This window comes from Impatiens glandulifera, chromosome 6, assembly GCF_907164915.1.
Source record: "Impatiens glandulifera chromosome 6, dImpGla2.1, whole genome shotgun sequence".
Lineage (NCBI taxonomy): Eukaryota > Viridiplantae > Streptophyta > Magnoliopsida > Ericales > Balsaminaceae > Impatiens > Impatiens glandulifera.
In genome coordinates, this window is record NC_061867.1 from 27,424,934 (window position 1) to 27,450,907 (window position 25,974).

At 32.1% G+C, this 25,974-nt stretch overlaps 1 protein-coding gene and 1 pseudogene across 1 annotated transcript; both read right to left on the reverse strand.

The window, feature by feature from the left end:
* Positions 1–11,914: 11,914 nt before the first annotated feature.
* Positions 11,915–12,408, reverse strand: LOC124942430 (monothiol glutaredoxin-S2-like). The gene has a single exon (XM_047482940.1). The coding sequence runs from the start codon at positions 12,330–12,332 to the stop codon at positions 12,018–12,020; it is 315 nt and encodes a 104-aa protein (XP_047338896.1). The 5' UTR covers positions 12,333–12,408; the 3' UTR covers positions 11,915–12,017.
* A 3,992-nt stretch (positions 12,409–16,400) lies between these two features.
* On the reverse strand, positions 16,401–24,596 carry LOC124942906 (annotated as a pseudogene).
* Positions 24,597–25,974: the final 1,378 nt, after the last annotated feature.

Sequence of the window (25,974 nt, forward strand, 5' to 3'; positions counted from 1 at the left end):
GCAGAGCGGGTGCTAACCCAGATCTCCGAGTCCGGTCTCGAACACTTTCTGGGCGGGCCGTTCGTATTATACCAGGATGCGGTCAACGAATTCTTCCTAACTACATTCCTCACCGAGGGAACAATCATTGCAACCGTATGCGGTCAACATCTTGAATTAACGGAGGAGTCGGTCGCTAAGATACTGCATCTGCCATCCGAAGGGAGCAACTTCTCGGTGTCCATAGACGAGGAAACCTTCCAGGCGGCTTGCCGGGATCTTTCGGATACAGCGATTCCTATCATGGTATCCGGTAAGAAATCATCTCTTAAACCTGAGTATAGACCGCTGTGTGATATCTTCACAAAATCGGTTCAAGCAAGAGGAGACAAATTTGACAGCCTCACCCGGGCAAAGATTGAAATGATTGCCGGTTTGGTCAACGACATCAAAATCAACTGGGCAAAGGTGGTTTTCACAAATCTATGTGAAATGGTGGGCCCGACATCAAATCGGTCATGGGATACGCCATCCCACTAGGTAAACTGATGCGTTACTTCAACATAAACACCGGCCCCGGTGTTTTCCTCACCCCCAGCAAAATTCTGAAATCTCACCAATTCATTAAACCAGAGGACAAGCCAGGTAGAAAGAAGGTCTCCGGTTCTACAAGCGGCCGAAAGAAGAAAGGAGCTAGTAGGAAAGCGGTTCCGGTCAAAGTAAAATCCGGAACCAAGAGGGATAGGCAACCAATCGGATCGGCTAATCCGCGATCCGACACCCCCAGCACTGAAGACTCGACATCTAGCTCTGGCCGAACCGCTTCACAGAACAGCGGAGAAGATCCAACCGGTAAAGGGAAAGAACCGATAGTTGAAGAACAATCGGTCAGACATGATGATGTTGATGCCGGATCGGACAAACTTCGGGAGGAAGATGAATCCGTGGATGAACACACCCGACAAACAGCCGAGGACCTCGTCAACAGAATCATGGACGAGCTTCATGAGCAGGCTCACGCGGCATTTGACGTATACTATTAATGGGCCCTGCACCGGCATCAAATATTTTACAAAAACATGCTGCCAGGTCTCACTATTGTCCAGAAATTCGAGAAGCTGTTTGAAATGGAGGAGGAAGTAATCGGCCTCACGAAGGCTCAGACCGTCGTGACCGCCCTAGGACGAGGTAGGTTGGTCGAACCGCATGCTCGGTTACTGGGGCTAACCAAACACATTCGACGTCTCCGAGAAAAACATATTCTAGGGACACCAGACTCTCAACTTGAGCTCTTGGTGTTAGACTTGCTAGCGGTCAGGGAACGGGAACTGACCGAGGAAATGGAACGACTTGAAGCAGAGCCCGAGCACCGGGAGACATTGAACTTCTCCAGATCTCCACCTGAGGATGATGGCGGTTAGAAACCGACCGAACATGAGCACTCCTCTCCTCCACCGGAACAGGAAATCAACGTGACCGAACTCAGGACGGGCACACCGCTCACAGAACAACGAGTTTCTGTTCAAACCGGGGATTCGGTACTGGTCATAACGGAAGATAGGGTCAAGAACCTTATCGAGGAATTTGTGAATACCGCGATCCGGCCGTGGCAAAAGAAGATCAAAGAAACCGTGGCTAAATCAGTCGAGATAATTGAGTCGACAAACAAGGAGTTCAAATCCGCGGTCGGCCGGATCACGTCCGTTGAAGCGAATTACGGTAATACAGATCAGTTGTACGGCGATCATCTTGAAAGAACCAAGGCATTGGAGGATATAACTCCAAAGCTGGTGACCGACCTCGCTTCCGTCAGCCAAAAGGTCGCTATCATGGAAGAATCTCAAGAAACAACCGATCAAAGGTTGACGAAGGTTGATGAAAACTTGGCTCAATCCGGTGCCCAAGCTGGATCATCTCTTAAGAGGGTGATAACTCTTGAAGAAAAACATGCCAAGCTCGAAGCCGATCTCAAAGCGGTCACCGAACAGGTGGCGGAGTTAATAGAGGCTAAGCTAGCTGCCAATAAGGCACTTGAGGAGGCAAATGCTCTCGCGGCCCAGAGGCTTCAAGATGCCCTGGACGAGCAGGTCCGGATTCAGAAGGAAACGGTAGTGGCAGATGCGAACCTGGCCGGACATATGCAAAATATAGAGAACGGTGCACCGGCCATAGCAGCTCGACAAGCCAAAGATGCTACCCGGCTAATGGTCCAACAGGAAACATACAATTAGTTCGCTGAGGCTCACAAGAAGTCCAAAGCGGCTGCTTCCCCTTCCGCTCCGGTTACACGAAAAAGAAAGGGTACTTCGAAGAGGGCGGAAATCACAACTCTTTTGGACAGAGTCGTTGATACGGTTGTTGAGCCTTCATTCAGCCCGGTTTTGCAAGCCGATGAAGATTTCGAGGAAGAGCTCGAGCCAAAACTCAGAAGACAGCGGGGTTTCGATGCAGCTCCAATTAGATCGTTCGTTCAACCGATCTCTCCATTCACCGGCAACTCAGGCGGTCAAGGATCCTCATCCAGGCCGGTTCCATCGGTCAAAGGAAAACCAACTACTGAACAACTGGAAAAATTCTTGCCGCCAAGATCGAAGAAATAGGGGCTTTATTTACCTTATTTACTTATGTTTACTTCGTTCTATATATATAAAGTATTTTTGCCTTAGTATATTTCATCTATATATCAAATATTTTTGGAAACCGGCCAACTTTTGCATTCTTACAAAGTTTTGAATATTTTAAATAAAATAATCAAAAAATGAGAAATTGTTAGATGAAAAATAAAAATTTTCACAAAATTTTCTCAAAATTTTCCAAAAATTTTTCGAAAAATTCTTTCAAGTCAGTTTCCAAAAATCCGGCTATATAAACTTTTAAAAACAACCGGCCTACTTCTGCATTCTTACAAAGTTTTGAATATTTTAAATAAAATAATCAAAAAGGGAGAAATTGTTAGATAAAATTAGATCAGTTAAATAGAACTTAACAAAAACAAACTTTCTGTGCAGGAAACAGTCAAGTTAATCAACCGGTCAAGTTACTCAACCGGTCAAGTTACTCAACCGGTCAAGTTACTCAATCGGTCAAGCAATCTAACCAAACAAGAAGATAAGATCGATCAAATCAGAAGGCCAAAATCATTGAACATTCAGTCAATTGAAAGCTATGGAAAAACCGGAAGTCATCCGGTTAACATAAACAACTGTCCAGTACAAATAGATACTTAGAGTATCTGTTGAGGATGATACCGAAGGGACAGACTTTAGTATTGCAACTTTCATACAAGTCTGAGGACAGTCTGCAGGCTGCAGAAGATCGTCCGGTAGGATCTTTCTACTTCAGGATAAATCAGAAACGCAATCTTCCAGGTACAGGCAACTGTCCAACCGACAGTTGCCATATTGAGTAAAAGACAAACCTAGCCGGTTTGACCTACACACTGGAAGACTATACCGCCAGGTCTGAATAGTAGACCGCCAGGTCTGAAGACTAGACTGCCAGGTCTGAATCACTGAACCTCTGCTCAACCAATCAAACTCAAGGAAATGAAATGTGACTGTTGACACATTTCACCTATAAAAGAAGGAGCTGAAGAGGAGTAAATGCAGTTCTAGCAGTTACAAGTTCTAAGAGATTTCGACAACCCAAAGTTATCAGTTCTACCAATTAGAAGCTCTAAGATTTATTGCAAGTTCATTTCTTTACAAGGTTTATAGCTTAAGTATTTATTTCAAGAGTGATTACAATTTCGGTTAAAATTGTACGAGTGTTATCGAGTAGTAAATAAGTCTCGATCGGATTGTGTTTGTGTATTCCTTAGTGAATATCCTTCTCGCGGTTTCGAGAGGAAGGGGTGACGTAGGAGTTTCATCTCCGAATATCCATAAAAACTTGTCTTGTTCTTTACTTTCTGCTGGTTTAATATTTCAACCGATCTATACTAACCTATTCATACCATTCTAACCGACCCTGCCTAAACCGAGTTACCGAGTCCCAAAAACAGATCCGTTATACTCCAAACCGACCTTGTCTACATCCGGTTCTGTCCATCCAGTGTGATTGCTGCTTCAACCTGAAACAAACCACTTCCACACTTGAACTCGGTTCAAGGGTTTGTGACCGTTTGTGTATTATTGAAACCCCAGTGTTAATCTCTAACCGGATTAAACACCAACCGTTGAGTGTTCAAACCGGTCAGACCCCGGTTCCCCAGCAGCGACCTAGATCCTAACACTTATTAATTATTGATCTATTTTGAGTATAACATGTTGTGTTTATGACTTCCACCCATATTTTTTGAGATACATCGGAATCAGCTAGTATTGACCTAACTACTTCCTTTAGTGTTTTGTTCCTACTTTCAGTAACGACGTTCTGTTGTGGAGTTTTGGAACTAGACAACTCGTGTCTAATACCAAATTCCTCAAAGAAAGAAGACTAATTTCTGTTTGTAAATTTAGTTCCTCTGTCATTTCTGATCTTTATGATACTTATAAATTTTTTATTTTATAATCTTCTAAAAATCTTGATTAAATTTTCAACAGTTTAATCCTTAGATATCAAAAATATTACCCAAGTAAATCTAGAGAAATTATCATTTATAACTAGGGTATATCTCATTCCCCCTAAGCTGGTTACTGGAATTGGACCAAACAGATCCATGTGCAATAATTTCAAACACCTGTGAGATTGGATATTTCCTTTGTTTTTAAAAGTTGATATGACTTGTTTGCCCATCTAACAAGCATGACAATCCTTATCTTTAGAAAATTTCAGTTTAATTATTCTAATTACAAGATCTTTTGAACAGATGTTGTTAATCGTCTTAAAATTAATATGATTTAGTATTTTATGCCATAGCCAGTTTTGATCATATTTATCTATCATGCATATGGAATAAGACATCTTATTCTTCTAGTTCATCTTATATGATTTTTCCACTCTACTTCCTGTCAGGAGGGTGTTCCCTTGTTGATCTTTAACAAGACAAGCAAATTTTTGAAAATCTACTATGTACCCGAGATCACACATTTGACTAATACTAATTAAGTTATATCATAGATTTTCTATTAACAACACGTTATTAATAGTAAGGTTATCATGGACAATCTTACCCTTACCTACGGTTTTACCTTTATTATTATCACCAAATGTGATTTTTGGTCCTGTGCACTTTGTTATGTCAGTCAATAGCCGCCTGTTTCCTATCATGTGTCTAGAGCAGCCGCTGTCCAGATACGAAACAAATTCTTCCAGGCACTTGTCCTAATTTTCCTACAAATATACTAATTTATAGCTTTGGTACTCATATTCACTTAGATCCATGGTTTATTAGTCCCTTGGGGATCCATAATTAGGTTATTTTTATGGATCTTCCACTTTGAGTTGTTAACAATGCGTATATTTAGACTCGACAGACGTCTTCCTTCCAGTTGATGATCCCTTACTTTAGAAGATGATTTTTGATGAAAACTTCTTGACTTTCTGTCAAGTTTTTTTTCCAGACCAGTTGGCTGCCTTTTTCTTGGGTTTAAGCCAACTAGAAGTTGGCTTAATATAGTTACTTTCATCTCTTAAAGTTGAGACATCACAATTGTGATTAGTTCCAATATCAGTTAAGCTCGCCTTTGATTGGGTTCAACTTTTTGTTTGACTCATCTGGGTTGTCATTAACAAATCCTATACCGAATTTGTGTCTGCTAGGCCTTTGCTGCATAATGAGCAGTTTGACGACATCTCCAGACTTCGTCCAAGAACTGACCACAACTTTATCTGCCCATTAAATATTTGCAGAACTTAGTTTTATTCAATTATCAACGCATCATCAAAATTACGTCGTATTTTTTTTTATTATCCTAAGTTCATTTTAATCAATAAAAGTGTTTTTCTTAATTCAACTTAATTAAATATTTCTTCTTTAATATTAATTTAATCAATTTCTCATTTTTCTTTCTTTAACTTAATCTAACAAAAACGATGCGGCATATGTGCCAATATCATCGGATGCAAATGTGCAACCCAAAAAAAATGTTCAAGCGGCTTCGTTCAAAAATGCTTGAAACATTATGATTTTATTTGTAGAAATCATGTGACATTATGATGAATATTTATTTGATTAAATATTATAATTTCTTTTAAAGAAATAATATGTTGAAATGAATTATGTGACAATCTATTGATTAAAAAAATGGATTTAATTCACATAGATGTGTGTTTTAAAAGGTACCAACACGAATGTGTGGGCAATGTTTTTTATTGATAATAACACAAAGTATAATTGTGTATATTATGATAAATAAAATAATGATATATTGTTAGAGAAATGTGTTATCTATAAAAGATAAAGTAGAGCAACTTAACAAAACAAGAAAATGTCTTGTTTATATTTGCTTAGTTGGTGCTCAATTTGATATTTTGAGGGATTGAAATCAAGAGACGCGTTTTTTTAAATATTATTTTCATACAAATTTGAAAAACAATATATTTAAAATAGATTTCATGGAATAAATTAATAAAGAAAATTTGGCTTTGAAAATTTTATATGACTTATAACAATGTTTACAATAATGATATGAAAAATTGATCATACTTTGACTAAAAATGAATGTGATAACTATATATATCATGAGAATAATGCAAATTATTTCATTACATGTCTTTTGTATGATATTTTTATCGTTTAAAATTACGATAAAAATGATTAAATCTAATAAGGATGTGAATTGCACTACACGAAATATTATATTGTTATTAAATGATATATTGATATTATTAAATGAAAGATTTTACCTATAAGTGAATATGTTTACACTTGAAAGTGCAATCTACGTATAGAAATCTTCTATGAAAATTATGATTGATAGATTAAACGTTATAATATATAATTTTGATTTATGTTGAAAAATAAAACAGTTTTATGAAAATTATGTAATTGCTTACACAAAAGCATAATAGTTCAAAGACATTTTGTCTAATAATTAGCCAAATAAACAATATTTTTCACAAAAGAATGTTTAAATGATAATTATATATGAATGATCGGTCTTATTAGAAGATATTCCAAGATTGTCTATAAGGAAATTTCTAATTATTGTGAAAATAATTTGAAATTGGACATGCTTAAAGTTAATGACAAGTCCTGACATACATGTCTTAGATATAATGTCATTAGACTATACTCTCTAATAGAGTTATCACATTTGACTGTATTAGTCAAGGATAACACTGTGGATCCACAAATCTAACTATTGAATAAAGAATTTGTTTGAAAGTCTTTTAAAGACATTAATCTATTATAAGTTTATATGAAAGAAAACTCAACTTATGCAGACTAGAGATTCCAAGAACTAGGTTCAGTGGGACAACATAATTGTACTAACTTGGAAAATTATTATTGACGATTAATCCTATAACGAAACAATATATAATTTGACGAGGATAATCATATCTCTTTTAATGATTCTTTGTGAGCTAAGATATCACCTATGTGAGGGAGAAGTGGGGTCGCTTCGAATGAATTGTACATCTCAATTCTAGACCCTCTCACAAAACCAAGCGCATGTTCCATGGCCAAAACATACACAACCATGAGAGCTTGACATTTATTAGGATGAATTATATGTAAAAGTGTGTAATCGTTAACATAAATGATATAATAGTTCAAGGACATCGAGTCTACTAAGCATCTAGTAAAGTTATATATACTTTTATAAGGGAATGTTCAAAGGGTTACACATACTTATCCTATGTATAATTTAACTATTGAACATTTCACCGGGTTAATCTTTTAATTTCCATTAATGCGGGGGATTGATGAAATTTTAAACTTATTCCATTAATTAAATGAAAATGAGAATTTGGATAAATAAATTAAATCTAATTTAATTCAAATAATATAAATTCACACCAAATTCAAATGTGAATTTTTGGTGAAATTTATTGACATTGGATAAGATTGAATGTTAAGGATAAGATCGTATTTCAAGAGTCTAGAATGTCAAGACTATAGGAATGATAGTCGTTGGATGAATTATCAGTCGTTGGACTAATAAATAAATTTATTGTGATGGTTTAATTTTCAGTTATATATATCCCTTCGTATTGGAACTTTTTAAATATTTCTTATTCACTCATTTCATTATCTCTCTATAATTTGATAGGTTTTCTTTATTTTCTCGAATGTTCTTCGAGTTCTTCACTCAACCAAGTGTTCTTCGAGTTCTTTACTCAACTAAGTGTTCTTCAAGTTATTGACTCTTCGTATTTCTATAAAAACTCGAAGTGATTCTAGTGTTGAATCACTACTAAATTTGTTGTACCCTGGGAGACATCCATTTGCGATGCCCTAATTTGTTGTACTAAATTGGGAAATCTGTTAAGCACATGCCCTAATTAACTTTTTAAATTGGTTATTTTGTTCTTTGTATGTTATAGTTTATTTGTAACATCATTTTATATATTTTTTTCTATAATTTTGTTGACAAGAATACTAACTGAAACTATGATCGAGGGTGTTTGAAGGGATTTACATAGATATAGTTATGTTAATGATGATCAAGGGAAGATCTATGTAAAAGCCTACCTGAGCGGGTAGCTTAAAATATTTTGTATGTAAATGAAAAATACGATGGAAAATACTGTCGCTAATGATAAATTTCGTCACCAAAGAGAATTAGCGACAGTAAACTATGATATATTTTATTTATTTACTTGATATTATTATCATTCTACCCCGGTAAATTTTATACATAAAAAAAATAGTCTAGATATATTTTATATACTAACTCCAGTCATTGAGAATGATGATAGATCATAAATGGTCATGGACGGATGGATAGCCGAGATCAAATATAAATTATCCAAATACGGAAAAAAAATTTGATGTTGGTAGTACGACTCTTTGTTCAAAATTCTTTGCTTTTTTTTTCTATAAAAGAAATCTAATTATTTGGTTCATTTCAAATTTTCATGCAAAAAGAAATAACATAAATAGGTTATTCTTTTTGTTTGTATTTTGATTTTTGTAATGTGCCGTGCCTGTTTGGTTCTGCATGGTGTTCAATTGTAAAGAAGTTTGATACAGTAATTTTCATCCAATTGGAATATGGGACCTCCTATAATTCTCTTATTCTCTCTCTATATATATTAGGATCGAATCGAATTAATTACGGAAAAGGTAAACCACAATTGTGATGAAAATACTATACACATAGTGGATAAGATTTCCTGACATCTTTCATGCATAACAAACTACATAACCCCCTCTAGAAATCATATATTCTCAGATCTTTAATTATTCTTTTGAAAAAGTGAGACCATTTTCAATTCCTCTTTATTTGATGTTAGCAAAAAAATTGTAATAATAATTTACTTTACTTCTCATTAACTCTTTTTATCTTTAAATAATTTTTGAAGTGATAATTTTTTTTTGTTTTTCTGTATAATATGTATCAAGAGTATTATGCTTTTTTATGGAGAAAACAAAAAAACAAAAAAATTAAAATAAAAAATAAATTAATGAAAATAAAATTAATTCATAAAGTCAAGGCTCTTAAAAAAAACACTCTCCAACTTAGATCATATTTTGAAATTTTTGATATGCTATCGAACATGTCATTGTTGTGCATTTTCAATTTTCCTCTTTTTGCGAGATAAAACTAAATTTGATAATCTTCTTACCTTTTCTCAGTCATCTACATTCTCACCGTTTCTTAGAAACAAGCAATAGTTTAACCAAGCATCGTCTCCTGTTTAACATCCCTAACTGGCGTGAAAGACAACATAGGTTTGAAAGGTGATTTGAAGGGTAAAACATTAACCTCATCGTCTAACCAAGCATCATCTCCTGTTATTTCTTTTTGCTTCTTCAACATCATCAACCTCATCTTCATTAACTTGTACATCTTTAAGAACATCATGTCTCTCTTACCTTGTGGTACATCTCCTAGTCTAAATTAGAGGTGGCTGACAATTTGATTTAGGAGAGGTGTAAGCAAACGGTCAATATCTTTGTTACTTGTGATTTCTCTAAACTAAAAAAAATCACCAAAGTTTACTACAATCTATAGTGCCCCCTTCTGGACAAGCGGTTCCTCATGAACCCTTCTTTGGAGTACGGTGAGTAGGTGTCATCTCTTTACATACGACCAGGGGCGGAGCCACCCATGGGCTAGGGTGGGCTCCAGCCCCACCTAAATTAAAATCCTAAAAGAATTTTTTTATATATTTGTTTGACATGTGAGTCTTAGCTCAGTTGGCTATGTTATTGAAATGTTAATATGAGGTCAGGTGATCAAACCCTGGCCTCACCTTTATTTATATATAAAATTTTGTAAATAATATTATTTATTTTAAAATTATATTTATATAATAATCATACATTATTTTTTATTTATTTCAATATAATTAATAATACAAATTATTTATAAGAGTAAGATATAAAAATTATAATAATAATAATAGTATTTTATATTTCTTAATTTTAAACTATTTCAAAAATTTATAAGAAAATATAAATTAATATTAATAAACAAGTTAAAATAAAGAATTTGATATCCCGACTCAAGAACTTAACAAATCTCCTAGAATTGATGTTGATGTAAGTTCTTTTAAACTTGATCCAACATTACGTATTCCGATATGGAAATATCTTTTTAATCAAAAGGATGAAATTAGACGAGCTTATATCAAGATGGGGTCATATCAACCTATTAAGGATGAATACCCGCCGACCAAATTTGGAAATCAAAATCGACGGTTCCAAAGTCATTGGTTTAAGAAATTTACTTGGTTAGAATACTCTCCTTTGAAAGATGCTGCTTTTTGTTTCCCATGTTTCTTGTTTTAACATAAGCAACCCCAAAAACCTACATTTACAATAGATGGATTCAAATATTGAAAGCGAGTTAATGATGAGGATAAATGCTCTTTTGTTATGCATATAGGATATAATATTTCACCACATAATAGGACAGTTGAATATCTTGATAATCTAATGAATATCCTTGTCATATTGACAAAATACTAAATGCACAGTCTTTAGATGAAAAACAAAATAACAGATTACGGCTTACAACAACTATTGAAATCACTCGGTGGCTCACTTTGCAAGCGTGTGCATTGAGAGGGCATGACGAGTTTCCATCTTCTAATAATCGTGGAAATTTTATTAAAAAAAAAGCGGAACATAGAAAATTAAATCTGAGATGCAAGTTGGAGTCAGCCCCAGGTAATTTTTCATCCTGGCTCCGCCCCTGCATACGACGTCGATTAGTCTCTTTTTATGACTCTATAGAATGCATCTTTTAAAAGACTGTTCACTTGGAATCTATATCTCTACAATCGATTCTTGAGAAGCTCACCTCCCAAAATTTGGTTTGTTTTGTTTATAATGAAAGGACGGTGCATCAGCCATCATGCATGGTCTTTAAATATATCTTCTTTTTTTTTTTCTGTAATTAAATGATCTGGATATAAAGACTATAAGTTGCATGTCTCTATTAATTAGAATAGAGTAGCCAAGTAAAAAAACTGACGCTAGCATCAAGGGTTATAACAAATTCTTGGTATTGACGATTACTCAATATTCTCATCAAACATAAATTGCTATGAAATACACACTAGTATATTAAAAGAAGTAAAATTATAAGTGTGAATATTAGAAATGACTTTATAGCAATATCTTCGTAGTCCAAAGAACAAAGTTCATCTTTAGTACCTTCAATCTACATTTGACACTGCAACATCATTCCTAGCATGAACAAAGTCTTCTACGAGTTAATCATGGTAAAAGGTTTGATGGACACACTAAGGAAAATTATGAGTTGGTGAAAAACATTGATATTATTTCCAAAACTTCATAATCCGACAATTACATAATACGACTCAAGGTCAAAGAAGAAAAAAAAGTGAGCTACCTTAACCATTATTAATTTAGATAATTTAATCGGAAGTTTATTTTTATAGATTAATTATCCACTTTGAGTAATATTAATCTCCACCATAGATTTATTCCCAAAATAGAACCTCTGCCCGATCGATTAAACCCATAGGGCGCCGACACGCTTTAGCATGGGAATTAGGCTCCGTTTGAGGTGGAGACTCATGACCTCGTTTGTTCCGCCCACGAGCTTCCCTCCGATGAATACAGCGGGGATGGAGGGATTGCATCCGAGGCGGGAGAGAGCATTTTCGATCTCATGGCCCCAACCGGAGGGAAGCTGATCTAGGTCATGGATGGCCGGATTGACTCCAAACTCGAGGAACAAGGACTCGACCGTGAATGACATGGGACACGTGCTTTTGCTGAATATTACGACTGGCCTTTCGGCTGCCATGCTTGTGACCTGCTCCATTGATGATGGAAATTGGGAAGTTTAGGTTTAGAAGATTACAAGCTTTTGAGAGAATTTAGAGTGTGGGATATGATGAAATTATGAGGGAGTGTGAAGGGATTATATAGATATAATTGTGTTGATAATGATCAGGTGTATGATAGATCATAAATGCATGGATAAGATAAAATATGTGAAGAAACTTCATGAGGTTGGTACGGCCCTTTGTTATGAAAAGTAAAGAAAAGATAGTTTATGCTTGTTCGATTAAGTACTGTACAGGGCCTGTTTGGGACCATGCAAGGAAGTTTGAGGCTAGAGTTGTCTTTTTTGGAATTTGGGACCTCCTCTTTAGGTTTTGTTGATTTTTAAGATTTTTATCCAAAATCTATAACCTCACTTCAATAATTATTTCATCCATTTAATCACTTTTATTATTTAGTAAAATATCAAGATTAACCAAAAACTAAAAAAAAAATTAAAGGCCTTTTCATCACTAATCACTTAAATTTTTTTTTTTAACTAATAACTTTAAATTTTTTAATTAATTTTAATATATATATATATATATATATATATATATATATATATATAAATGATTGGGAAATGAAATTTGGGAGAGAGAATGATGTGGCACAATCTAATTGGCCAAAAAATAACAAAATTTTTCTCTCTTTTATTTCTTCACCTTATATCATTTTTTCCAAACCAGTGACATAGTGACACATTATTCTCTCCTCATTCTCTCTCTCAAATTTTTCCTATCACTCATCATATATATAAATATATATATATATATATATATATATATATATATATTAATTAGTAATATGTGTTATATTTGTATAGAAATGGACATTGCATTTACAATTTTGTTGATGAAAAAATAGTAAATTAAAAAAAATAACAAGTGATATTAGAGTAGTTTTATGTTATTAAATTGATAAAAATAAAAATATGATTACGCTTTTATATATATTCTTAATTTCATTCGGCCAAAGTCGATAAGAATAAATTTAACCAAAAAGAAAGATCAATCTCACTACAAAGTTAATAATAATTTAACTATTCATATTTTTGAAGATAATTCAAACGCACATGACATTAAGGCTGCAAATGAGCTGAGTTGAGTTAAAGCTTGCTAGAGCTCAAGCTCGACTCGATTAAATATTTATTAGATCGACTCGAACTCGAACTCGAACGAACTTATAAATTTGAGCTCGAGTTCGACTCAACTACATTACCTACAAGCTCGACTCGACTCGACTCGAAAGCATAAACAAAAATTGAATTATCAAACTCAAGCTCGAGCTCGAACCAAATTTATTTATAAAATTACCTATTAAACATTTAAAACATAATATTTTAAAATTAAAATATGAAACAATCATAACTATTCTTCTAAAACATGATAATCCAAAACATTAAATCACCATTACTAATCAAAATTTTAAAATATAAAATTCAAAAATCAAAGAACAAAGAACAAAACTTTATAAATTATTTGAACATTCAATATATTAATCTTTTTTAACTCATGTTCTTCAATCATAGCACATGTACAACTACCTGCATTCCATAATATGAAATGTTTAATCTTAAAAATAATTAATATAAAAAATAAATATTAAAACAAATAACTACAATTTAACTTACTGTAAGAGATAGATACCGACAACAAAAATTTTTGATATGTCTTCTCTTTCTGAAAAAGTGAAAAATCAATTAAATAGGTAATAAAATTCAATATATAACATAAGAATTTAATAATTTAAATTTACTTTAATCTTCTTTTTCATTCCATTTATATGTTGAAGCCAATCACCCCCACAAAGGGGAAATTTGATGAAATGACCCTCATGAGAGGTCTAATTCCAAAAAAAGGTCCACTGTTGATAAAGTTGGCAAAAGGGGCTTTTTTGCCATGTGAAAAGTCTATAATACCCTTGCGCGCCTGTTTTACTGCTCAAATACGAGAAATGTATTTCTTGTATTTGGTATTTCTCGCATTTGTTATTTCTCGCATTTTCTATTTCTCGCATTTGCTATTTCTCGCATTTGGTATATCTAAGTATATATTGAGATTCAGACATTTGTAAAATATAGGAAAACGGCTAGGGTTTCGAATCAATCTACAATAAACTACGAAAGAACAATCTCCAATGGAGGACGCTATCGCGATGCATTCATCTCTGGATATCAGATTAACACACATACATGACGACGACTCAAGACAAGAGCGCCTTATCATCGGAGGCTCCACTTGCCCCCATCACCGTCGAACGCAATGTTCGCTCCGACCTCGACACCACACTTCCAAAGCCTTGTATGTATTCTCTAGATAAATCTTGTTCTTTCAAATTATTAGATCTTTGAGATTGAGTCTTTTTTCATCAAATATGCAGACTTGGTTAGAGGGTCGACTGCTCCTGATATGTACCATCCACAAGGAACAATATGGCACCCTCAATATGGCATGCGTGTCCTCCAGCAACATGCTTCCTACTTTGATCAAGATGACAATGGAATAGTCATCTTTCGGCACTAGGGCTTGCGTTGTATAACAATGACAGCAGGCTCAATTACGAGAAATGTATCTCTCGCATTTGATATTTCTCGCATTGGTAAATATTCTCCGACCACGAACCCTAAATTTAGGGTTCTCATATAAATACTCTATAATTTAGATTTTCAAATGAAATTGTCAATTTTGAAATATGGGTTCTTCAGATTTTGATGATATTGTTTAAGATGCAGGTTTGCGTCAACTGGGTTTCAATATTAACAATTTCCAGTAAATAACAATATACTTAAAATACATATGTGGGTTTGGTTGCATTTATACAGGTGCCTATTGCAATTGGATGGCCAGGTTTGACGGTTGGTATGAAGTACAGGAAGGATGTTCCAACTGGAGGACTTGCAAATGTGGCTGCCACAGTGATCAATCTCCATGGATTTGAGGCACCTAGTGACTATGAAACTACCCTAATTGAGGTGGTTGACAACTAAAACCACAAAGCCAAAACAGGCCATCTTCGAGAAAGAAGAGTTTTGACTTCTATGTTATTTTGCTCATTTTGTCTACTGTTTAGCCTGGTTCTTGTTAGGTTAAGAATAAATAATAGAACTCATCCTTATTTACCCACCAAAACTTGGTCAAAAAAGAAGGAAGAACTTATTCTTCTTCTTATTTAAAATTAAAACTATTAAATGTTGGAATGAGTTTTTTCCTTTTCCTTCAACTGTTTTGTTATTATCTGATTTGTTTTTCTTTCATTTCATATTTAGTTTTAACATTAAAAAACTACTTAAATGATTTTCATTCATTATGAATTGGATATATAAAGTTAAAAGATAATATTTAGACAATATAACTAAATTTACATTGTAGAAGTTCCAACAGAAATGTAATTGTTTTATTTCATCAATGAGAGATGAAATAGTAAACACATGTCCTCTTGTTGGCCCTTTTGTTCATCAAAGATCAAAGTAATCATAACTTCATCATTCTTAGCTTACTATTTAAGTTCATCAAAGATTAATTCATCATTTTCAGATGACGGTTTAAACATGGTTGGGTATTGTTTTGTCAAATTATTCGGACACTTTAGGCAGTATTATTGACACAATTGAGAACGATTCATCCATGACTAATTGTATTCATACAAAAAATAAAACTTTATGACAGCAAACTTAGTCCGATTAAACATGACACCATACATAACAAAAGACAAACCCAACCCAAAATTTAGAATCTCAGACTGTAATAGAATTTGTAACAAATATAGAAAGTAATTTGTATAAGTCAGTCACATCTATTCCCATGAAACTCTATATATAAATTTAGGTAAAATAATGTGTTACAAAATAAGAAAATTTGGCTTCATCAAGAGAAAAAGCTTGATGGAGAAACAGGTGAAGAATTTTAGGATCTGAAAAAAACTGTAAATGATTTACAAAACTAGAATTCTCTATACAAAATGGCTTCAATGAGAATTGAGAGCTTATTATTTTTTATTGGGAAAAAACTTATTATTATTGATTACAAGTAAGAGAGTTAGTTATATTTAAGATTAACTAAGATGATTATTGCTCAAGAGGAATCCATTTTAGTTCTAGATCAATCTCTCCCGATTCCACATTCTGTAGCTTAAGACTCACTTCCTTCTTCACCCTTCCATCGAATATATTCACAGTGTTGTCTTCTATGAGGGAATTATCATTCGCCTTTATCCATTTCCCAATTTGCATGTTTCCAAACATTGCAGCATCCCCATATACCATTGCAGAACTTATCATCCATTGTATATCAATATCTGCCTCACCCATTATATCATCAGTAGAAAATGTATCATAGTCATACACTTTCTGCATGCATGAATAATTTCATTTATCTTCGAAAATTGTTAAAAACAAAAAGCAATATTCTTTTTTTACCAATTTCACCGACCCATAATTCTGGGGCACTCAAAGCATCAGCTCCTCATTCCATATAGGATTAAGATTACTCTTCATAATAATTGTTTGCGCTTTCTATATAAAGTTGATCATATTAACATTTTCAAAATATACAAAAATCGGGACTGGACTCAACTCACTCACCTACTGCCCGAGAGTAAAAACAACATAAGGATCACTCGACAACATATCTCTAACAACAAAATTTGTGCCTTAACCACTTTTATCTTGAGCATTCCTATAAATTCCACCATTCATTCCTGTCAGTCAGCCATCCATCAGGAATTCATAATTATTTATTTAGTATGAACAGAATTAACCACACAAAAAAGATGTAGATCTTTGGATAGAGAATGACTACAAAATGAGATGAACTAGACTGCAAATTGTTGCTTGACTTCTTTTTGGAATTTGAAGAAATACGTAAGCTAGGCTTCACAAATTCTTGCAGCTCATACTTAGACCTACAATAGAAACAAACCAAATAAAGGGTGGGTGGGATTTAAATAATTTGATCAATATATTAACCAAAGATAGTTTAGTTGCACTGATTGATCGATCATAAAACTGGCTTGATAAATTTAGAACGGTCCTCGTGGCTAGAATCTAGCCTAGATTTCGAGAAACTGTCTGGAATATAAGTCTGGTAAATAGAATTAGTAGAAGCATTTCCTCCAACATCAATCATCGCCTCAATTTCATCCTCTGTCCATTCGTCTAATGTCACCGATAACACCTGTTCTTGTTGTTTAAATCACTTATGAGTTATAACATACCATTTTTTTTATCCAATTCATCTATCAATCATTGAGAACCATCACTCATATCACCTTTGAGATATGTGCTCCAAGGCTTCTGTGCACTCCACAACATTTTAAGCATATGAAAACCCCAATATTAACTGACCTGAAAGTAGAAACAACCAACCCTCTTAATTCTTATCACAACTCTATCAACATTTTTAAAATACCGAATACTAAGTAAGAAACATACGTCCACTTTGGGTGTGGAGAGCCACAATCTGCACAATAACGATTATCCTTTTGCATCTGCAAATCTTTCAATCTTCCTTTACCTATAAAAATCAAGTAGTAATAAAAGGAATGATATGAATTACTCCTTTGAAACCCTAATTGAATTCAAATAGATACCTGATTTACTCATTTCTCTATTTCAGATTCAAAATCATCAAAACAAAACGTTTCCTTTTTACCAGTCCGCAAGTTTCCTCTACCGATGTTGAGAGTGTTAAACTCTGTCGGATTCTCCTCTTCAATTTCCATATCCGTCGAAACGTTTAAATTCTGCTTCCATATATCAATGAAGTACAAACCCATGTGTTATTAATTGTCATCATCTTTACATAGATAAACTTGTAAGATTTCCTTAAATCCCTAGATCCTGCATCCAACATAATATCACTTGGATAATATTCAAAACCTAGAATACATATGAATGTCTTACCTTATGAGCAGCGGGATCGGAGGGGATAGGGTTTGAGAGAGAGTCGGAACCCTAAAAATTAGAGATTTAAAATGAGGGTCAAAATTAGGCGCTTTATATAGTATGAAAGACGCATATTACATAATGCGCGTATATGTAATATGCGTCTTTTAATGTACGCATATTACATATTTCGCGTAAGTGTAATTCGCGTAAGTGTAATCTGCGTAAGTGTAATTCGCGTAAGTGTAATCCGCGTAAATGTAATTCGCGTAAGTGTAATTCGCGTAAGTGCAGTCACAGGGGCAAGACAGACATTTCGCAGGGCAAAAAGGCCAATTTTGCAAATATTATCAGGCGCGGGCCTTTTTTTGGAATGAATGCTATTATTAGGGCCATTTCATCAAATTTCTCCCACAAAGCAGAGTTTACACTGTATTCGTAGATATAAGTTAATTAAGAAATAATATTTTCAATTTATTAACTCGATATAATTTCTTTTAGATATTATTATATATATTTAAATTATTTGGGTGCAAGTGTAACAAGATTCTAACATTATAAGAAGAGTCTAATTTATAGCATTAATTTTTTTCTATATATTATAATACATATTATTAATCTTAAAATTATTTTTTTCTCAGCACATATTATATATAATATATATATATATATATATATCCTTTTATTCTCTCTCCATATTATATCTAATAAATATACTAACTTTTTTTCTCTTTAAATATTATAGGTATATTATACTTTTATTATATAAAATATATTAACATTTTTGTAACTCTTTCAATATTATATATAATAAACTTTTATTATATATAATATATTAAACATTTTTTTTTATCTCTTTTAGTTTTTTTTTTATCTCTTTTCGTCATTTTTAATCATAAATTAGTATTATTCTATATATTCATCCAACATATATAGAGAATAATAGAAGCATAAGTTTTCCTAATACATGAAAAAAAAGACATATAAGCATGATTTTTTTAACACATGAAAAAAGGGTGAACAATACTTACCTTACCAATGAGTTAACCAATAAAATATTTTTTTCCTTTCTTTGTTGTTAGATTTCCTTAAGGTAAAAAGAAATCAAGGTTAAATAAAAAGCAAAAACAGTAATTATTATAAAAGTAAAAATAATTCTGAATGAGATCAATGTCAAGACAAAAAAAGAAGAAAATTAATAGATAAAGAGTGAAAAAATTGTGAAGACTAAAGAAGAAGAGATTAAGAGTTAAAGAAATGGTGTAGAATAAATGGAAAAAAATATGAAGAGTGAAAGAAATAGTGAAGATGGAAGAGAAAATGAAGGAAGAATGAAAGAATTGAAAATAGAAGAGAAAATGAAGGAAGAATTAAAGAATTAAAGAAGAGGCACGGAGATTAGATTAGATGAAGAAGATTATGTTAGATGAAGAGTCGCGTAAATATGTTAAGAATTAGTATTTTACTTTATGGATTATGGGCCATCATATGAGTTTTGAAGATAAAGAGAGGGGAAAATATATTATTTGAATTTTGAGTTTTAATATGAAATAAAAAATATATATATTATATACTATGAGGTTCGAAAAAACTCGACAAGTCATCGAGCAAACATTATATGAGCTCGAATTTGACTAGAATATTAAAAGAGCCGGCTCGAGCTTGGTCAAAGTTAAGCTCAAGCCGAGCTTTGACCGAGCGGCTCGCGAGTGGTTCACGAGTAACTTAACTCATTTGCAGCCTTACATGACATCCACTCAATTTAAGACATTATTTGAACTATCATATAATCACTGTAAATTTTTTTTTCAAATCGCAACATATAGTTGCAACATTTCTTTTTTTAATGCAAGTTTTGAAGAACATCAATTCATATTGTAATAAAAATTTGAAATATTGCAAAATTTTTAATTATATTTTCAATCAAAACGTATGTTTATAGAAAATATAATCTGGAAAATTTTTAATACAAAATATATTAGTAGAAATAGAAAATTTTAATATTTTTTTCTAAATTTATATTAATATATCTTTGCAACTAAACTAGTAATTAAGTTGACACAGAATAATACCGATAATATCACAAACATATATTCATGTCAAATATATTTTCATTAACTATTGTACCAAATATTATATAAATAAGGGTGTCATTATTGCAAATTAAAATCTCAAGTAACTGTGATAATATTGATAAGCAAATTTATAATAAACATTGCATTAACACAAATAAATAATATATTCATAACTGGTACTGCAATTCTAATATAAATTATTACTGCAAACCATTTAAAATTTTATATAATAATTTTGTAAATATTTTTCGAAATATTCGTAATATAATAACATTAAAATATGTATTAATTATTATATATAATCTATTCTCAACCAATTCTACAATTGTATGAAATATTATTATTGCAAACTACGTTGCATTTATATTTATTAGTTTTGAAAATTTCGTTTGACATATTTGTAATATACTAACAATACGTTTCGCAATAAAAATTATATATAATCTTTTCGCAAAAAGTTTTACAATATATCATATTTAATAATTTTGAAATCATTTATTACTAATCTATTAGCATTATGTTTCGCATTAATAATTATAAATAATCTCTTAGCATTATAATATGCATTAAACTATATAAATTTTTACATAAAACATAATTTTTAAAATACTAATAAATATTCAATGTAAAAGTATTTGCGAGTCTTATTAAATTAAGTTTCCTTTGTTCATATTTCACCATCAATTTGGCCAACCATAAACGTCTTTTCCTATTCCACACGTCATCTTTAAACTCTCTTCATCATTTCATATTTTCATCATTTCAAAAGATCTTCCAATTTCTTTAACATATTTCATTTCTTCATCAAAAAATTTCTTTAACCCATTTCTATCTATATAAACTCTTTCTTTTCATCATTTCATCATGGTTTTAACACGATCTACTTGCAAACAACTGCTTTCAAGGACGCCAAGCTCATGCACTCCTTGATACGACTTGAACTCTAACTATGAGAACAAAACAACACCGAAAATAGCATCTACTGAGCTCCAAACTGTCAAGGCGGAACTTGCAGCTTCTAAATTAAGAATAACGAGCTTAGAAACTAATATGAAGTCTACAAATGATTATATATATAATGTTCTTGTTGATATACACAAAATAAATAATACAACTATCAAGGTTGTTAATGACACGACCGAGAAGGTAGTTCATATTTTGTAGATCCTGTGATTTTTATTAAAATTTTACCTTTTTCGAGCTTTGATATATATTTTGTTGTTTATATTCATTAGATCAAAGAAGTTTTGTTGGTAGAAAATAACTTGATTGAATATGTGTTGGGTGCTATGTATGTAAAGAAGATGGACAGCAACTTGGAAGGCAACAAAAGTAAGAAAATATAATTTATAAACTTTTATTTGTTTTGAATGATTTGTATGAAGTTTTTGAAAATGGTTTGGTAGTTTTGGTTATGAATGTTTTTTTTTGTTTATAATACTGAATTATATATTTGGTTATTGAACACTGGTTTGGTTGTTGGTTTTTTTTAATGCTTATTAATATTTATAATTTTGGTTATATGATTATTTATGCTTAACATGTTATGGTTATGATTTTTATATTTTTTGTTTACATAATATTTGAAAAGTTTATGGTTATAGTTTATTCATATAGTTCAGTCTTTAAAAAAATTAAATTTTACATTCATTTTTATAACATTTGCACAATTTTTACGCATATTTTCCATAGAAATTATTGCGAAAAATATTGTTGATCAATGTCTAGTTCAATGAAAATCTTTCAACTCTCGACTATAGTATGAATCTGCAATAACATTTGTATTAATCCACGTTCATCGCCTCATTGTTGTTATTTTGCAATAACAATATGTTGTAATTATTTAAGAAATCTTGTCCTATATGAGAGTGCATTAAACTTTGTACTAAACTGTGTTCAACGTCAAATTTCTTTAAAGTTTACAATATCTATAATACGTATTATTGCGAAGACTAATGTAAATTGAATGACATATATAGTATATATTTTTTAACTCTCGGGTAGAAATCCCTTATTTGAGAGTGCAGTAAATTTTTTACTAAATCGTGTTCAACGTTGAATTGCTTTAATATTTACAATATCGATAATACATATTATTGAGAAGACTTGTTCAAATAGAATGAATTTTTTAGTAAATATTTTTCAACTCCTAGGTAGAAATCCCTTATTTAAGAGTGTAGTAAAATTTGTACTAAACTTTGTTCAACGCCGAATTACTTTAATATTTACAATATCGATAATATATGTTATTGCGAAGACTAGTGCAAATCGAATGGCATATTCATTAAATATTTTTCAACTTTCGGATAGAAATCCCCTGTTTATGAGTGTAGTAACCTTTGCACTAAACCATGTTCAACGCCGAATTACTTTAATATTTATAATATTGATAATACATATTATTGCAAAGACTAGTGCAAATCAAATGACATTTTTAGTAAATAGTTTTCAACTCTCGGGTAGAAATCTCCTATTTTAGAGTGCAGTAATCTTTATAATGTCGATAATATATAATATTGCAAAACCTATTGTGGATATATATTTCACGTTAAAACAAATTAAAATAGTAACAATTTTAGTGTTAACAAAGTATTTAATATTTCTAACTACCACCAACTACCTATGTACTTGTGTACTTACTTTATTTACTTCATCTTCTATAATTTACACACTACAATATATATCTCTATCTCTATCTTCTATCTTCATTCTTTGATCAAGAACATCAAGTTCTTCAATATATTTCATTTAACATCAAAGTAAATATATGTCTCTATTTTACATCTTCATCATATATATATATAAAGTAGATAATATTCTTATTTTCATGTATGTCTTCATGTTGTATCACATTTTTAGAAAATCTTCAACATTTGATGAACAAAGATCAAGATCTTGAATACATTTTATATATTTAACATATTATTCTTATTTTTTCTTTGATTATATATATCACATATTATTCTTATACATGATTTTATATACAACCTAATTAATATATTTGGCTAAATGCATATTAATCTTATATTTGATTTTTTTTTATATATATATATATATATATATATATATATATATATATATTGTAGGTTACAAAATGAGGGAGAATCGGGTTTGGATATACAATAATAAACCTGAATGTATTGACTTATTTCTAAAAGGTTTAGAAGAGTTCATTTTATTTGTCACAACTCAACATTCTTATATGGATGGTCAAAAAAATCAGGTGCCCTTGCCAAAAATGTTGTATTCAAAAGTTCATTACGTCTGAATTATGCCATAATTATTTACTAAGAAATGTATTTATAAAAAATTATTATATGTGGTATGCTCATGGGGAACCAATTGAAAACTCAAAGGTATACAACTATCAATATAAACAATGTTTAGTAGGTTACAATGCAAGATCAAATGCATCCTCTCTTCTAGCCTAGAGGCAACAAGTGGTGGATATCTCAGGCCTTCTTGAGGTCTTGATTTCAAGCCCGTCTGGCGGCAAGTTCTACGCCTAGTTAAATGGTTAAGTGTGTTTGCGGGTTATGTGCTTAACCTAGGGGGATTAGTCGCACTCCATAGGAGCAGCGGAACCCAGCGTTCTAAAAAAAAGAAATATCAAATGCGTATGAGTCAATGATATATGACATGACATTAAGTTACCAACCAATGTGGGGAATGAAGCTTATAATTTAATTTATAGAGTTATTTTTGTCTTTACAAAGTTTGTTACTGGTTGTAGGATGTACGTGACTATAAGATTGTCAATAGAAGAACAAAAAAGGATAAAGAGGTTCCAAAGACGAAAACTTCATCTTCTAAACATATCAAAATGGTAATATCCCGAAAAGAAAAAAAACCCTCTTCAAGACAAACAACCCCAAAACAACCACCCCCAACTACACTTAAAAAACCGTCTTCCAAAAAAAAGTATCCCCCAAACAACCCATACCCCCCAAACAACTAGTACCCCCCCAAACGACCTGTACCCCCCGAAACAAGCACTACTTAATTCATCTCAAAAACCTATAAATTAAAAATCCAACCAAAATAAAGAAGATTACTCCAACCAAAGCGCCTTCAACTTCAGTTCAGCAAAGTCTTCAACTTATCCTTTCTAAAGGAATAAAAACTCACATTGACACAACAAATATCGTGGTTAATCGTGCCCTCATCCTCGACAATACATACCCAACTTAGCCAACGGAAGATGAGGATGAAGAAGATTCAAGGGAGGATGTAGACCTAGACGATCTTTCCAAATCGTCAAAGACCTACATAGTAATTGTTGGAGAGAAGTAAGTTTATTCATTTATGTTATGTGTATATTTACTTTAGATATATATAATGATTTCATTTTTAACCCTTGTATGTTTTTACAACTTCTATCCGGATATTTTGAAAGACATACATAGGATAATCATGAGTTATTGGAGAGGGGCATACTTGAACTATAATCAAGTTCCTAAAGACATTAAGAACGTTTGGTGGGAATAATTCATAGTATGTTTTGTTCTAAGTTTTTAACAAATTTATATAACTGGTTGTAGGAGACATTTGAGTGGGATCCTATTAAGGAGGGGGGTGTGAATAAACTTTTTAAGAAGAAGGGTAGTTCCAAGATAAGAAACTTTGTGACTAGGGAAAAATCCTCTTTGAAAAAACCCTCACACGTTACCCTAGAAGACTAGAACGAAATAAAAACCAAATTTAATGAGCTAAAGTATTATGAGAAATGCACCAAGATCAAAGGAAATTGAAAGAAATACTTAGAAAGCGGTGGTGCTACATATTGTGGGGGGTCAATCTCGTTATAGAACATCATAGAAGATTGGTAATTAAGTAATTTATTTATTTTAGTTATATTTAATTGATTAAATTTTATATTACTAATACCTAAATTTATAATTTATAATAGACAAAGGAACTTGGAAGACATCATTCCCTTCTTGAAACATTTGAGAAGACACATAAAAAGAAGGATGATACATGGAGTGGAAACATGGCAGCAGAAGTTGTGGTAATATTAATGTTTTATGTTCATTAAAAATTTGAGCTTTATTTTTTATACACAACTAACTATATTTTATTATGCAACATTCTTTTACTCAATTCCATCAAACTCATGAATCTTTGGATTTAAATGAACAGAAATCTAAAATGGAGTTGTGGATGGAGGCAGTAGGGAGTACTAAGAGAGAGCGTGTGTTTTAAATAGGTTATATGGGCCGAAAACAGGTATTCGAAAATGGACAATCTAGAACACAATTTTCTTAGGTGTTAAATACACTTAAAGAACCCGTTAGTGCTTTACAAATTCAAAATTCTAATAAAGGGAAAGAGAATGCACTACCAAAAGAAGAAGTTGAGAGATGTAAGGCGGAGTATGTAGAACATCAAGAGAGCACTAAATTATTAGAGTCCAACCAAGTTGAACTAGTTCAGGATAAAATTGTTCTTCAAACTCAAGTGTAGTGTTTAAATGAAATTTTTGACACTTTCCTAGAATTATGGACTAATTTAGGGAAATAAACGATCCCAAACACTCCCACTCAGGACGGTAATGAAGAAGGTTAGTGATTCAATATTTAATTTGGTAATATGCTTCATATTCAAATGCAATTCATATGCTATTATCATAATGTTATTAATGATAATTATAATAATAAAGACTTAAGTATGTTGAATTA

What these genes read in the sequence shown, in the direction of transcription:
- LOC124942430 (XM_047482940.1), bottom strand. Translation starts at nt 12,332, where the DNA reads ATGGAGCAGGTCACAAGCATGGCAGCCGAAAGGCCAGTCGTAATATTC.